This window comes from Thunnus albacares, chromosome 13 (assembly GCF_914725855.1).
Source record: "Thunnus albacares chromosome 13, fThuAlb1.1, whole genome shotgun sequence".
In the NCBI taxonomy this organism is placed as follows: Eukaryota; Metazoa; Chordata; class Actinopteri; order Scombriformes; family Scombridae; genus Thunnus; species Thunnus albacares.
In genome coordinates this window covers 18,678,101-18,695,356 of record NC_058118.1, presented here as the reverse complement: position 1 = coordinate 18,695,356, position 17,256 = coordinate 18,678,101, and the positions used below count along the sequence as shown (strand labels likewise).

General features: G+C 38.4%; 2 protein-coding genes across 5 annotated transcripts in view; one reads left to right on the top strand and one right to left on the bottom strand.

Moving 5' to 3' along the window:
* LOC122995042 (rho GTPase-activating protein 26-like) overlaps positions 1-7,069 on the top strand; it is a 115,732-nt gene extending 108,663 nt beyond the window's left edge. For both annotated transcript variants that reach the window (XM_044369980.1, XM_044369979.1), the window contains exons 24-26: positions 186-296; positions 1,444-1,535; positions 4,885-7,069. In XM_044369980.1, coding sequence (XP_044225915.1) covers positions 186-296; positions 1,444-1,535; positions 4,885-4,973 — 292 coding nt within the window. In that variant the 3' untranslated portion in view covers positions 4,974-7,069. The remainder of the gene's footprint in view (positions 1-185; positions 297-1,443; positions 1,536-4,884) is intronic.
* A 2,092-nt stretch (positions 7,070-9,161) lies between these two features.
* The window catches only part of LOC122994928 (glucocorticoid receptor-like), a 76,456-nt gene continuing 68,361 nt past the window's right edge, over positions 9,162-17,256 (bottom strand). For all 3 annotated transcript variants that reach the window (XM_044369725.1, XM_044369724.1, XM_044369726.1), the window contains 2 exons: positions 14,604-14,761; positions 9,162-14,093 (listed from right to left, as the gene is read on the bottom strand). In XM_044369725.1, the coding sequence (XP_044225660.1) occupies positions 13,941-14,093; positions 14,604-14,761 (311 nt within the window). In that variant the 3' untranslated portion in view covers positions 9,162-13,940. The remainder of the gene's footprint in view (positions 14,094-14,603; positions 14,762-17,256) is intronic.

Here is a 17,256-nt window from a genome sequence, read left to right as displayed (position 1 = left end):
CCTGTCACAACTTCATTTTTTTATTATCTGGATTTTATGCAGTTTTATTTGTGTACACATAAAATAAAATTTAAGAAAAATAACCACAGCTGACAGTGCCCAGAACTATATAAATATGTGCATAATTATTATTTGTTATCAATCTAAAACTGCAAATGCTATCATTTTGTCTGTGTGTCTATCAGTGCAACGTCTCCCAGCCCCACTTCACCACGTTCTCCCTCTTGGCCGATGTTCTCAGCGCCCTCAAGTCCGCAGCCGACGTCCTCCACCTCCAGTGACTCCTCCCCTGTCAGGTGGGTCCACAGTGCTTGTGTGATAATTTAATCAACAGTGAAGCAGTAGAAGACTGTTGTAGTATTGAGAAACTGTTGTCAACTGTTAAGGCATGTGACTGTGTGCTGATGATGCAGTGAAGGGAAAAGAGAGGAAAGAAAAAAACTGTATATTTATTTGTTGAATACAATAAGATCCACTTCTGGGGATGTTGGAGTGCCTGGAAATTTGTTTCAAGCATGTATCAAGTACTATTCAGTAAATAATTTGGACGCTGCAATCAATATGCCGATGTGCTATTATTTACTTAAGTAGCTCTTCAAAATTTATTTTGCCAGATGTTTCAAGTGTTACCAGTTTACTTTGAACTCAAGAAGAACAGCAGGGCAATTTAGGACACAGCTCTTTAACCTAGATGATTAGTCCTGCGAGCATCTTTATCTGCTGCAGTGTCCTTGAGAAAGTAGCTTCAAGAAGCTGCCATGTAGTTGACTATGACCTCTGACCTTCCCCATGAAAGGAGTGAATTCAAAAGCTAGACTGCTCCTCAGAGGATCAAGGATGTACTCTCCGCTCTTTCTACAAAGGTTGGGAAGTTGTTTCTTTTATATAAACTCCTCTAGACATGCAGTGTCCGCCACTTCATTGCAGTGCTTCAAGTTTCAAGCTTCAAGTGTCCCGGTGCTGCTGCAGAAACTGCACGCAGCTGGACTTCCTTGCCAGTGCGTTGCGCCAACAAAATCCCAGCCTTTCCTTGAACCATTACCCTCTGCATGGAAGTAAGAGGAGTCTGCAGCTGACCCTGATTCTGTATAACTTACAATAATATAAACAAGGACATGGAAGGGAAGAGAAACTCTAGTTTTAAATTAGAAATAAATGGTCAATGTGTGTCTAATAAAAAAACAAAAACTAGAATTTGAAATCCGTAACAGTCCAACATGATTACATCCTTAACGCTTGACCTGTGCTAGAAAACCTTCTTTATCACGTGTGAATATAGCCACTTGGTGCTCATAAAACAGTTCGTATAAAGTAATGACCTGTCTGTGGTTTGTGTAATTTGAGGTGTCTAAATTGTGCATTGTTTTAAACTGAAAGCTGTCTTTCTCCTCATGAATCAGCCCATAACCAACTGTCTCACTCTCACTCTCTCCTTGTCTCTAGTATTGCGGGCAGGAAAGCTCGAGCGCTGTATGCCTGCAAGGCGGAGCATGACTCTGAGCTGTCCTTCATCGCTGGGACCATCTTTGAGAACGGTGAGTCAGGCTCTGGACTTGCCAGCAGAAAGGAAAAAGGAAAGATGTGGGTTGCTGTTTGTATAGAAACAAACAATTACTGTCAAAATGAAAAGTCATCTTTGGCATTTAGCTGGACCTCGGTGCTGGATTTCATTTTGGTTGAAAATATGTTTAAAAATGCATCCAAGTATTCAATGGATTTTGCCCAAACACTTATATCTGAAAGGCTTTTAACACCATTTTTCCATGACTAATACTTTTTTAATGAAATTAAATGATTCACTCACATTCTTCCCTAAACTTTTTCCTCTATTAAGGTGCAGTGGTCATATTTGAGGAAAGAGAAAGATGCAAAGAGGAAGCTGTTTAGCTGACACCTTGCATTACTGAGAGTCTGAATCCACAGGGTGTGATATATTTTTCTGTTTAAGTGTATCTTTTATCCAGCACCTGGCCTTAAAATAAGCTTGGATTTGCACTTACTCTTTTTGCACTTCTCCAGAGAATATTAGAGGTTGGCAAGCAGACTAAGCTGTAACAGAGGCAGTCAAGTGCAATGCATTGCTTTTGCATGCAGCCAAGCACTTAATATCTTTCAGATCCGTGGAGGCATTTGCTTTGTTTTGTGCAAAAACAAGCATATACAGTATATTAAAGAAACCATACACAAGCACACAAAGGATGACGCAGGAAAGTACTGAAGATATTATTTCTATTTTTCAATTGCTTCCTTCTTTTCTTTCTCTCTTTCATTTCCTTTCTGCTTCTGCTCTCCATAGGAATCCTATCACGGACAGTTTCAGGGCCCTCTCTATCCTAATTTCAGCCTCTCAAACCTCCAACTCCCCCAACTGTAAATCATATTTATCACTCCCACAGCTTTCTTTAGCTCAACTCTCCTAATGAAGACCAGATTTGCACAAATTTAAGGATAATAAAACTACTTAAGCAGGGTGTGTTACTCGTTATCAGGCAGAATAACAGCTGAACTGAATTCTTATCATAGTCCGTTGTAAATCCATGCAGGGGAACACACACACACACACAGACTCAGGATTGATATGGATTCTGTTCTTTGGTCATAACAGTTGACACATGGTGTCTCAGACCCCCAGACTCTAAATAGAGTTAGCTGCGATCTTTCAGTGTTATAATACTGGCTCAGTTTATTAGGGTTGAAGCAAGTTGCGTATGTCAGTACCATTGACATTATCGGTTATCACTTTATGTTCTATGTACAGCAGATATGTATGTATGTATGTATATTTATGTGAGTATGTATGAGGTTTTTTTTAGGGTAGGTTGGGGGTAAGATGTGAGAAGGTGTATGTATGTATATAAATATGTATGTATATCTGGGCCTGTATATTCATTTACATTTATTATGGTGACTTAACATGTGTGGTTTTTGTGGATCAGTCATATTATTGTTACACTTTACTGACTAATCCTTATAAATATAGTGTCTTGTTTTATTACTTTTACTCACTGCTGTATTGCTGATTGTATATCTACATTCCTTCGATTTAAATAATAATAAAAATTTGATCACAAAAAAAAAAACAACAAAAAAAAAAAATAGAATTAGCTGCGTAAAGAGGGTTATGTAAAACGAAGCACTGTCATCGGAGCCCTTTGGGTCAAAATGTGACCTCGGCGACATGTAATCCATATAGTGGTATCTCAACACCCCAGTTCGTTCATGACTAGCCGAAGATGAAGCAACCCAGCTGTCACCACAGAGCTCATACTGCAGCGTCATAATGTTTTTTTAGCAGTCGTAAGAATACTGTTACAGGTCAATCTACAAATGTGTTTATTTTAGCTGTTATATAGAATATTTCCACAGTTTTTACTGCGTTGCACAACATTTTAATTAAAAAATAAAGATGAAAGATGGTGTGTGCTCTCATGTTCAGTTCACATTTAATTTCTTTTTCTTTGATGTAACTGTGGTGACATGGTCTGCAGCATTTGTGAGTTAGATTCTCTGCGAGGACTGTGGTGAACACATAATTTATCTCAATACAATTTACTGTTGACACAATGTTCCTTTTAACTTCCTGTTTTTTGTCCTTTAACCAATACACTGCATGCCACAACAACACACAATTACAGTACATTGCTTCTTTAAAATTAAAGTATCATTGTAGTTCATACATGGCAAACTCTGCAGTATTAACACTCCAATAGTACATAACAATAGTTATAATGATTGCATAGAGCCCAGCGGGTGTCAGGGTGGAAATCTGCAATCAATTGAATAATTCCTGTGCATTAGTTTGTGTTCTCAAATTACTTGATTGTTGGTCCTGAATAAGTAATTTCTGCTCACAAATTATATTAAGTATATACATTAGTAAATACATTAATTAAAAGTATTGTTACCATTTTGACATTTAAGATGCTCTAATCAACATTTTGTGTACTGACTGTTGGTAAAATGACTATGTGTAATGGATCAGAGGTTGCTTGTAGTGAGCAACCCACAGAGAATTATTAATCTCCAGTGACTCTGTAGTTTGTCTTTCCACTACAACTGAGCCAGAGGGCAAGTGAATATTAGACTTACATTCATTAGATGGACAGACACACGTGTCCAAATGAATTCAAATGTTACTCTGTGTCTGCTGTACACGTAAAAAGGAAACTGTTTGCTGACAAGTTCACCACAAGAACTTTACAAGTTGATGATAATGTATGTTCTGCTTGTTCCTCAGTCCCCAAGTGACAAAAAAAGAATTAATTCTGTTATAAGAAATGTTAGAGGTAACACTGAGCTAAAGCTGTCAAAGTGTATTATACCTTTCTGATAACAGCCAAAGCTGAGCAGTATTGCTGAAACATCCAACTGTATAAAAAAAAGTGTCAAGGGACAAAGGTAATGTAATTACGGTTTTAATATTAATTCAATAGGCATCTCAATACCAAGACACAGCCACTGTAAATAATATATGACCATAATCACTTATTTGCTTGGTTTTCCATCTTTTACCAAAACACCATTTCAGTAGTGAGCTAGTTCTCACCTTCATTTACAGCTGACTAAAAAGTTGATACTGTATTGAAAAGCCGATCAGATGTGGAAGGTTATTTGATCTTCGTCTGTCTGGAGTTTGACATCCCTCACCCAGGCTCATTCTGCTCTACTTCATGCACATTTATCAGCAGCTATTGGTGTGTGCCAGAAATGTCTGCTCAAAATATTCAGAAGTGAAACACTTGAATAATGAGCAAGATGTGAAACTGCCCTGTTCTCACAAGCATATGTGCTTGTATACACGTTTAAGTGACTCATATTTATGTATGTTGTTTTTGCTTCTGTTGTGTGTTTAAATAAAATCAATGTTTCTTTCTCTCTCCCTAGTGCATGCCTCCAGGGAGCCTGGCTGGCTGGAAGGGACTTTGGACGGTCGAACAGGACTGATACCGGAAAACTATGTGGAGTTTTTATAGTCTAGGGCCTAGAGAAAGACCTGAACAGGACCTACTGGACTGGAGTAGACCAAACTGGACTGCAAAGGATTAGATTTGTCTGCACAGACTTCTTTAGATCGTATACAATACTGGACTGGACCATTGTTGATGACTAGACTGGGAATTGAAACTGGACCAAGCAGAACCATATTGAATGGATATGATGCAGGAACGGAGTGAATTGGACTGGGGTGAGACCCCTGAGTTGCACTGGAAAAAAAAAAAAAAAGACAACCCACTGTGGTTCCGGCTGTTATTGGATTAGTGTGGATGGCTTCCCAAGTCCTGGTGAAGATGATGTGGTAATGAACCTGGAATGTGTGTGTGTGAGTGTGTGTGTGTGTCAGAAAGACCAGAGTTGAGGGGTATAAACTTGTAAAAATGAGTTGGTATTTCTGAGCTGTGAGGCTTGAGATTTTTCAGCCCTTGCTGGCTTTTTTTTTTTTAACTGTACTGCCACTGCTTGGAGCATCTTCTCTTTTTATCAGTGAGAAATAGAGATATCTTCCTGCAGAGATGATGGGGATGATGACAGGGAACATAACGAAAAGCAAGTGGCCTTTAACTTTGGACTTGCTAGTTCAACTCCTCACTGTGCGCTGTTTGAAGGATTGCTAATCCCATCGCGGGACTTGATTGGGTTTGGTTTGTACAACTGTAAATGTGTTTGTCAGCACTTGCTCTGGCTGTCCGGTAATTCCCCTGGACAAGACTCAACCTGGCTAATGTTTCAGAGCTCCAGTTCAGCAGCAGGAGCCCCAGGGCAGATCAGCACAGGATGAGGTCGCCTCAAAAACAGTTAGCCAAAAGGTCAGCGTTGGGTTCCTCCTTATTTGTAATGCCTCTCCTTGCAGAGCCCTCACAAAAAATGTGAAAAATCTCAAACAAACTCCACAAGCAGATCAGCAGTTTACAATGAAGCGTAGGAGTAACAACTGATTCCTGCTGGTTAAATCCAGCTGTGAGGCCTCGCTCAGCTTCCCCAGCTTAATATTTTTTATTGTTGGCATTGTTACCGGTGGAAATAATTGGATTCAGTTTTGTATAAGGAGCCGCGTTTGCACTATTTCAATCCATTTAGGGAAATCTCATCAACTACGATGTTTTATTTTTTAAATCACAAAGTCCTGTGTGTTCCAAACCTCAATGCCCTTTTTCAACCTTAGAGATACATATAATTGAGTCTGCGTCTTTTCCTGCTGGTTTTAACCATCAGGCAGATCAAATCTGATCAAAAAGTCTTCTGATTCAATTGGTTGCATTACTGCAGATGCTTCAATTTTCAACTTGGATGGAATGAGCAAAAAACTTAGGTCATTTCATACCCAAAATATGACCCACAGTCGTCTGTGTTGTGTCATTGGCCAACACAAGATGATGCCAATAATGTAATTATCTGAAGTGGGTGGATATTTACATTTGGATCCAGGGTTAACAGCCAAGGCTGTCACTCATAAGTAAATTAAATGCAGATGTGGGTTTTAAAGAAGCTCTGACATTTGAAGAAAAATATACATTTTTCAGAATTTTTCAGATAAGTGTATGAAAGCTGGTCTGCTGTGGGGCTCCGATGAATGTCCTCATTTCCTGAGTCAAAGCTTTTTCCTTGAACCACTTGGAGAACGTCTGTTATCAGCTTTTCTGGAAAAAAAAAAGTTTTTAGTTGATCTTTGTTCTTTCTTTTAGGACAGAATATTGAATGAACATTTTAGCATTTTAACGGGAAAATCAAATGGGAGAGAAAAAAAGACTTAAATGTGAAATGAGACTACTTTGTTCATATCTAAACTTTTTATTTATGAGACTTTCTTAAAGGCGCAATCCTGAACTGTATTCTTTTTGAGGTGTTTTATTGACATTGTAAATAAATACACAGCATTTGATAAGGTATAATTTTTTTAAGTATGAAATTTTATATTTGTATTTTTAGCATACTAACTTAATTCCTTTATTCCATCTTTGTTGCCCAGATTTTTGTATCATTTAAGTCTATCTACAGCCTTAAATATTCTTTCAGATGTTTTGGTGAATTGACAAGATTGTGCAGAATTAAAGATAAATGTTGAAGAGCTGCAGCTGGTCTCTTTGATTTTTCTTTCTGATTTAATACCTTGCTTGTATATGTATACTATGGCTGTATTCACACATGTTGCAGGTCTTCCTTTGTATTTTAATGTGACTGCAGTGTTTAAGAAATCACAGGAATGGAATCAACAATGGAACCGCTGTGATCAATGGATTAGCTTGCGGCTGCAAATTAAATTTGTGTGGTGCTTTCATGTGGAGTACAACTTCAAATTTGAACTTTGAGGGACCAGAGAGAGAGAGAGAGTCCAAAATGGAGGAAGCTATCACATTAACTATGATGCATGACCTGAAAGTAATCATTATGTCACCAAGCTTCCACAACAACCTCTTTTTTGAGAATGCAGAAGTTAATTTCACTTAATTTCACTGCTTGTTTTTGGTGTGGTACCTTTATCGATCTAAACTTCATGGTGATCCTTCCTACAGTCAAATCTAATGACTGTAAAAGGAAGCCTTGTTTGTTTCCATGATACAGTATTACCATACCTTACTATATCCTTTGTAGTAATTATTGCATTGTCTGTGCTGCTAACGGGAACTTGTACCATATATGTTCTGCAACATTACTAAGTAAAGCATGACAATTTACTCATTAAGTAAGCTGAAACTGTGCTGTAAAAGAAAGCCTTGTTTATTTCTATGGTATTACCAGGCTTTTACTATATAATTTGTAATAGATCATTCCCTTTTCCATGCAATCAACACAAACTTGTACTATATATATTCTGCAATGTTACTACGTAAAACATGACAGTTTACTCATTGTCAACCTTGGATAACTGCAACTGTAACTTGAATTGATTGGTAATAGAGGAAGTGTTTCTAAGAATTGTTCGCCTACTTTCCTAGGAAGTACACAATTTTATCTGAGTTATTGCAAACCTAAAATGGTCATAATTACACGGTACTTAGTTGAATTGATGGGTACTAGTAGAGGTGTTTCCAAGAATTGTCTATTTTCCCAGGAAGTATGCAATTATATCTGAGTTCTTACCACCCTAAATTGGTCACAACTACACAGTACTTACTTGAGTTGATGGGAAATAGTGGAGGTTTTTTTTAGTATTTCAGCTGTAGCTTATCTGTATTTACCTACTTATTACTAGTGCTATTTACTCAATAATATACTGTAATTTACCATATATTTACAGGGTAAATACTTAGAAATTAGGGGACTGTGAAGGGATGGGTTACCAACTTCATAATTTTAAACTAATCCAAATTTTAGATCCAATTTTACCTAGTGCTGCTAAGATTAAGTTTAAAAGTTTAAAGAACTTTGGCCTACTGGCCCTAAATTCTTTCTCTAACACTTGTATGTATCCTTACAATAATACTGGTTAATATAGGAACTCTGCCTTTTTTTTGCTGTTAAAGAAATAGTTTGACACTTTACAAATATGCCTATTTGATCTCTTGCTGGGAGTTAGATGTCAGGATTGATACCATTGCCTGTGGAGGCAATTAGCCTAGCTTAGCATAAAGACTGACAGCAGGGGGAAACAACTAGCTGGCTCGCTCCAAAGTTTAAAAACATGCCTACATAATCTCTAAACCTCACTAATTAACACATTGTATCTCATCTGCTAAATTCACAAGCAAGCAGAAATATAAAAGTGATATGGGGTTTAGAGGAAGAACTATTTCTTCTTTCTGCCCACTCTTCCATGTATCACCTCTACTGCTTGCATGGCAACAAGAATCTGGGAAGTCACTGCACCCAGCTGTTGTTTTACATTTCTGTGTGTATGACTTAAACAAACAAGATACGTTGATATGTTAATTAGTGAGGTTTAGAGGTGCAGGTAGGTGTATTTTTGAAGTTTGGACAGAGCCCCGGCTTTCAGTCTTCATGCTAAGCTAATCTAATTGCATTCTTACTCCATACTTAACACACAGACATGAGAGTAGTGTTCTCATCTAACACCTGGCAAGAAAGTGAATATGTGGATTGCAAAATGCCCAATTGTTACTTTAAATGATCAGTTTTATATTTTAGTGCATGTTATTAGCAACATTTCCAGTTCATCTTCAGTAATTGGGATCTGAGAGAAAGAATAAAACCACTGGAGCTGAGCGTTGAAAAACAGGAAACTTTATTGTGTAGATGTTTGAACTAAAGAGAAATCAGTTCTTCCGAATGTCCACTTTAAACCAGCGATGACAAAAAACATCATCCAAGTTGTTACCAACACAATGCCAAATCCAATGTCAAAGAACCACACAGATAACTTAATTCAACATTTAATCAAATAGGTGAAAATATCGACACTGACTACAGAAGAGGTGTAATACAGAAGTAATACAAACTATTGTTTTTTTCAAACAAACATTTTATATTTTTTTGTTTTTACATTGGATTACATTTACATAACTGAAATACGAACAAAACAGACTTCAATGAAAGCCATAGCCATATATACCAGTGAAACATGATCTGCCCTTAATCTTTAAAGATAATATTTGCATGTATTTTATACAAAATAGACTTTTATCAACCAGTATGAGGGTAGTGCAATTCCATCAGGCTCTGGTAGATTTACTTTCATAAAGGAGATTCAACCTTTTTTTTTTTTTGTTTTCTATTTTAAAGTGACCAGTAAATCCTCACAGCAATATACATGGGATCCAAAGCCTAGACCTTTACAAAATATACCTTTCAAATAAAATAAGAAGTACTAGAAGTTGGATAATAAGTGCTACTTAAAATGTAACTGCTTGAATACTTCTTTTTGTTTGTTAAATCTTTTTTTTTTTTCTTTTCTCCTCTGCTTTGGTCACTGATATAACGCAAAACCTTGTCCAGTCCGTGTCACCTTCCATCCCTCCCTCCCTCCCTCCCTCCCTCGTTTCCTTATAACTTTAAAACACAGTAAGCATTCATGTAGACTTTCCCAACGACTCGTAGAATTTACATTTACTTCACAAGACAAACATGTTTAACACTTCCTAATGTATTCAACACGTCTACCTTTTATCAAACACAAACCAACAAACAGAAAAATATTTACTTTCTTGACTCGTTCAATGTACAAAAAGGATTGAATAAAATTATTCATATCAAAGATGATCAAGTTGATGTATTCAAAATCGCAGAAAATATTGTTTTTTTATAATTTTATTTTTTACAATAAATCAATCTCGAAAAGCATTGATATTTGTCAAGGTTCTATTTCCTGATTTAAAATCTTATTTCTATGGCTCTCTGTCTCCCTTTCGCAAGGCCTTTATTCGAACATGTAGCTGAAAGGTAAAAGAGAAAAATGTATAGGAGTATAGAGGTTGGTTATGTCCATGTAAAAAATATTTTGTAATAATAGACACTGTTTACATTGCACTGGATATGTCAGCTCTGCTATATACACCTATGGCCATTTAGAGATGAGCAGGGATATGGTTACATCTACACGTTAAAGCTGGTTTTCTGAAGCACCACCACCTGGAAACAACTGTAATACTGTATGCAAAAGTTACCCAAACAAACAGACAGTTTAGTCAAATCTTCCCCAGAATATTCAACAATGACGTGAGCGGCTTGAAACCCATGTTCTTTACAGCACAAGGCCACGAGACCAAGTTAGCGGGTAAAGCTGAAAGCCTGCACTGTACACGAAACAAACCCTGCTGCGAGTGACCATCCTTTGGCAGAATGGCTGATTAAAAACATGATGGCTCTTATTGAATGGTGGCTTGTATGTGTCCAGAGCCTGCTGTGCTGTTAGCTGTAAGTAACACACAAATGACTGGTCTCTATGGCAACCTGCTACCTGGTCTGTTAACTGCCATTCAGAGTTATATGCTGCGGAGGGACGAGTACCATTCAGAGTAAACAGCTGAAAATCTATACGGTCGACATTTTAGGCAAAGACGCCTGGTAGTTACAAGAAACACGGAGGAAAATAGAACTGCATCTGCTATGAGTGTGTGTGTGTGTGTGTGTGGTGGGGTGGGGTGGGGTGGGGGGGGGGGTTATTGTGTTTGCGCTTCCAGCAGAAGCCAATATACAAACTGCACTGCTGATGTGTTTTGCTTTGGCCATCATATAAGCTGGTACAAACATGTTTTCACATTACAAATGTACCAAATGTTGACTCCACCTGTTTGACAGCAGTAGAAATTACAGCCTCCTTTGCAATTTCAAAAATACAATATTTTGTGCATCTCAAAATAAAGGCTATCATACACTTATAACTCGGATGATAACAATCAGTACTTTTAAGCTGGTGTAGGTGTGACACAAGAACTCAGATCTTTCTCATAAATGAGCACCCTGAAGCAAAGTTACAACAACCACATAATGTCGAATCACAACAGAATCACTCTTTCACAATCTCCAAGAAAAAAAAAAAAAAGACATATAAACTTGCTATTACATTTGGCACTAGTGGAACACATCCAAGTGATGTAGTCACTCATAGCCTGAGCTTTGATTCACAAATTATTTGGACCAAACTGCACCTTCTTCCAAAAAATATTTAAACTTTAGAGGTGAAATCATGTGCTCAGAACAGAGGTTCAATCTCAAAGTACTTTTGAGATTTTTGAGTATTCTCACATATTTTCACATCTCATAAACAAAATGTTTGTTTTGTTTTTTTTAATTAGTCTTTTCTTTTCCTCAGTTCCTGTTCTGTTTGTGCAAATACTTTGAGATGAAGCTGATTAAAGGGTATATTTAATAAGAGAAACACAATGCTTATGCCACAAATCAGGGGTACTACATGGTAAAGTTACTTATGTCCAGAGAATTCAGATGGAGTCAGTTAAACCTCCAAATACTTTTTTTTTATTAAGAGTTGTCTAGCACTGACTGTGCATGTGGTACCTTTTCTTGAAAAGCCAACCAGTCCGGTATTATGGAAGGAGTTATTTCCATTCCTATTTGACTTTGCTGTGATTTCTGAGAGGGGGAACAGGCTGTCTGGCCAGGTGTGTCACGCTCCTGGTGGAGCTCCATGAAACCACATTTTAAAAATAAAGTTGCATGAAACCAGTTACTAAACTAGAGCCTCCGAATGAATGCAGCTGGCAAAGAAAGGACGGTTCTGACATCAAGCCAGGTTTGCTTGAATCATTACGGCTGTTCACCAACACACAGCCCTTTTGACACCTTGGATGTGTTTTTCAAATGCAGTTTAGTTCTGAAAAACCCCATTGTGCGACTGCATCTGTGGAAATTGCAGGTCCACAAACAAATTTCATTGACAAATCACTTCTTATAAGATCTAAACCCAAATGTTAAGTCAGTCAGTCTGCCTTTAAATATTACAACACACCAGACATGCCTTGTTTAAATCCAATTCAACACAAAACTGGTAGTATTTCGATGCGTTTTGAACATTATATTTGGTTATATAATTTGGGCACTGTAACTTTCAATACAATGTGATAGTGTGACTGATAGGGAGATGCTGTATTTTTTTTAAATATACTTTACATGGAGAAAAGTGACAAACACAGGACATGTGTTTTGGGACTTAATCAGCACTTTGCTGACTTTTTGTGTGATTCTTAAACTTTCCAAGACCTAAAAATGAAGATCTTCATATTTCATACTGCTCTACACAGTTCGAATCTGTACCATAGGCTGTCTTCCATACGTTCACGTCTGGGGATCAGAACCGATAGAAGAGCTGCTCGCATAAAAAACACCAACATGGCAGCTTGGAAAGAAAACAGAAATTGCCAGCATGGAAAAACTAAAACAGACAAAATATGTGGAGGGATGTCAAGGTTAGATTCTTATGCAAAAGAACATAACAGTTTAGAGAGGATGGCTATGAAGAGCTTCAAAAGCTAAAAGGCACTGGTTTTCCCTTCTCAGATACATCCTGTGTAAACATTTAACTGAGTGGTTGTGTGTCTGCGAATACATTGTATGTTTGTGTGTGTAACTGTGACTTTTAAAATCGTGACTTTTCCATGTGTGGTCAAAACTGCATGTCCGCATAAAATAAACAGAATATTCCTCTACTGTAGCTATTTTTTTTTCTTTTTTTTTTTTCTTTCATTGGTCAGGTATATAAATCTGATTTGTATCATTTCAGGAAAGATAACTGATTCACAGATGACGACAGTTCATCCTCAATGTCCTCAGGTCCAGAACAAAAAAAAAGATTCTCTCATGTAATGAGTATGTTTATGATTTTTCTATGTTTTTGTTTATCCCCTTTATCGCCAACAGTCCTCTGGAAACCAGAACAAGTGAACACTCACTACATTCTCTGCGCAGTGGAGCTGGGAAGGGCAAATGGAGACAAGCTGGGCAGGTGAACAGAGGAACTGTAGGCCTGAACTTCGGGCACGCTTCTAATCCGGCAACTTGGAGAGTATGTTAGGTGTCATGTTGAGGGAGGAAAAGGTGTTTCGAGGTGTTGGCTTGTCAGTGAAAACAGCAGTAAAACACTGGAGGCAGGAGAAAGTTAGAGGCAGGCGGCCACCAGAAGAAAAAAGCATTAGAAATCTGAGGACAGGGCCATGGACGGAGGAGAGGGGGGCTGACGATTGCCCAAAATGCATGCTGCCATGAGACATCCTGAGCCAACATATTTCCCCTGGAGGCCAAATTCTTCTCGGCTTGCCAAGAGGAAGGGCTACAGGTCGGCGGTAGGGTTTCCTACTGTAGTTTGGCCAAACCTGGGACCGGATTAGGAGGCGTGGGGCCACAGGTATTGTGCTCCAAGATGCGGCTGAATGGCAGAGGCCTGGAGGGGCATGGCAGATTTCCTAGAGGGGGCTCGGAAAAGCTGAGGAATCCAATCAGAGCGATGGGGGAGGCAGGACGAGCCCAGGCTTGGGGGCCCAGAGAGGTACACGGGCAGGGCAGGATTTAAGGCATTGCTTCACAGATTAAGGCAGTCATTTCTGATGAAACAGCAGAGGCTGGACGCTCCCGTCTTTCAATTTTGGTATCTGGTTAGAGATGATCTCCGCCAGCATCTCCGGGAATTCCACACTGAGGGTTTTATTCACAAAGGTGTAGAAACAGATCTGGAGAAGACCGTCGACCATCTGGGGGAGAAATTCAGGGATGGGAGTGGGGATCAGAGATACAAATCAGTGAAAGCCTTTTAGATATTATAAATATTTTTTTTAATTTGTAGGATTATCTTTAAAATAGCCTTGGGTCTATATGCAGTTGGTATGCTGCAATTAAGAGGCTTTACAGAGAGGGAGACATAGAGTGCCTGCAACTTTTTTTTGTTTTTCATTTAATCTGACTGGAACATAATGCATTTAGTGGGATCTGTGAGTGTATTCTTCAGGCTTTACACTAATCAGTATGGTGCAGGGAACGCAGCAGAACACCAAGTTATTGATGTGCTGAAACCACAAGATTTGAAAGCAAAAAGCCTGGCTAGTGTGAAAAAGCTATGGCCATGGTACAATTGTAAACGTCTACATTCCAATTTGTAACATATAGCATATAACATATAGCATATGTAGAACAAACAAGTGAAAAAACATACAGAATACAGTATGTTTCAGAGTGTTTGCGTTTGTTTGTGTGTGTTCTCTGACCTCCTGCATGGAGTCCAGTAGCTTAGTCAGCTGGTAGAAACGCTGCCAGTTCTGACTGGCGTTTTCCTCTCTCTTTACAATGGCTTTTCCCAGCTCCTTGATATATGTCATCCTGATCTCGTCGAACACCGCCTGGCTCTTCAGGCCGTCTTTTGGTACTGCGTGCACACACACACACACACACAAACATAATTAATCAGGAGACACATCAGTGTGCATGTTCGCTAGCAATGGCAGAATTGTGCCTCATAAAACATAATTAAAAATGGGGGAAGAAAAATTGTTAATGTGTGACACAGAGATAATTTGAATTTTTATTTGTAATGGAGCTGCTCAGAACATCAGTGTCAACATCAAATGAACTATCAGGACCTTGTTGTTATATTAGCCTGGCAGTTAACACAGAAGTACCAAAATTTTGTCATGTAAAGGACTCATCAGACCAGCAACATAACTTTGGTGAGTGTTTGTCCAACAGATTGCCTGTCTGAGTGGAGGATATGACTTTTGAGTATGTCTACTAATCCAGCAACTCTCTGCCTTTGGTTAGTAATTATCTTTTTGTGTTATGTTACACATACAAATATATATATATATATGTATATAGCTCTGCCATCTGGACAGTTGGTGATGTGAACAGCTGGTTATACATCTGTCTCAGACTGAAAATCCATCAGTAATGCTGCTATTTGTCTTTGTCTGTTCTTTATCCTGTTCTCTGCTGCAACAAACAGCACATGGCATTAAAACCTCATTAAAACTTCCTGTGTGGGACCCCAACAAGGACCTTGGGAGACATTGGGTAAACACACACAGATGCATGCATGCAGCTCCTAACTAGAATGCTGTAGGTAGTGGAAAATATGCAAAACTAGAGGTAACATCAATAGCCACTGTGCAGTGCGTTTCCTAACCGGTGTGGCCTGAGTGAGAGTCTGAGAGGAGCAGTGAATGTTTGGACGCACACCTCATGGAAATCATCAACTCTTGCATGGACTGTATTTTAAAGATCACACACGCTGAGGATTTTCACTGTGCCGGTAACCGCTAAAAAGCTAAAAACCACAAACGGCTGAAACATCAATATGCAGTTGTCATAACAACCATGTCAACAGATCACGCGCTCCGTGTCAGTCTGGTGCCTGGCACTGAGCCCAGGCAGAGCCACAGTCACTGGTCTAGAGATTATGCAAAGCCACAGAGGGCAGGATTGGGGTGAAATACTGTCCGATTTACATAATTAGATAAATGGGAGATAACGCCGTGCAAGTGTTGTCTGGCCTCTTGCAGGTTTGGCAGAGAGACAATTTTTAAAAGAGTAAAAACAGATTGCCCTTCCTGTTCTCTACTCTGGATTATTTAGTATAAAATGACTGAATACATTATTGTTATCTAACAGAGCCTTGGGTAGCTACTGTAACCCATTTGTGTCTTTTTTAAAACAATTATTTAAATTTTGTAGTGCTGATATTAACTCTCGGAAGTGAAATCTGACTTCTGAACTTGACAGGTCGGTCATAAATCAAAATTTCCCACAGGTGACTTTCATTTTCACTCATGTGCATGAGAAATTATTAAAACAGCTCAAACCAAAGTTGTCCTGACCTGATAGTATTTCCATCCCTGAAGGGAACAGATGGAAATAGCTCTCAGGTACGAAAACGCAACCACTGCTCAGTATGGAAATGTCATTTCCTCTGCATAACGAGCCTCTAAAGTGCATCCTTTACCCAGCCATTCACTTAAAGTGAGGTGGAAGGAAGAATGCTCTCCTCCTCGGCGACGAGACATTTACATAATTGGGAAAGTTTGATATTGTAATACTTTTGTCATGCTGTGTAGTGTTTTTCTTTTAATGGTGCTAATTACATAGCTAGACTGGTAACCCAATGCTTTTATAACTCTATTCTCTAGTCTATTATTTTACCTCTTTACCTCTTCAGAGAGAAAGGAAAGTCAAGGCTGCTGAACATTTAACTTTTTTCTCCTAGTCTTGTTAGATTACCTCCTCTAATGACTTAAAGCAACTCAAGCCAGTCACTGCCTACAAACCGAATACATTCAGAATGAATTTAGCATACCGGAATAAATCTCTGCTGAAGCCAATTTTCACCCAAAAAACTAAAATGATCAAAATTTATTTTATTTGAGGTTTATTCAGAATGTGTTTTTATTTGTGCAATTTATAACTGCAATGATTACAGAGCAAATCGCACAACAAGATGTCCTCTGAGATAAAAAGCCTGCAGTTGAACTGATTTAACCCTGATCTGATCCTATTGTTGAACTTTTCAACCTAGGAAGTAAACTTGTTCTGTTGATGGGTGAGGAAAAACTTAAAAAGTTAAAAAGTACCTGTTAGACATCTGAAGCTCCTTTTAACTGAGACAGTAACAACAGAAGATGAGCTGGTGACACTTTCACAGAAAAACAGTTTCCAGGAAAGCTTACTAAACTGTATGGAGTGATAAGGTTCTTACGAAAAGTATCTGAAAGCGAATTCCACTGTTTGACATTTTCACAATGTTACAGATCATCAATCTGTGATGCTCAATGCATTCCAGGGTTGCAGCCACCTTTCTTTTGATGACCACCAGAAAACTAACTCAGTCTTGTTACATCATTTAAAAGTAACAGCAAAAGAGTGAGAATT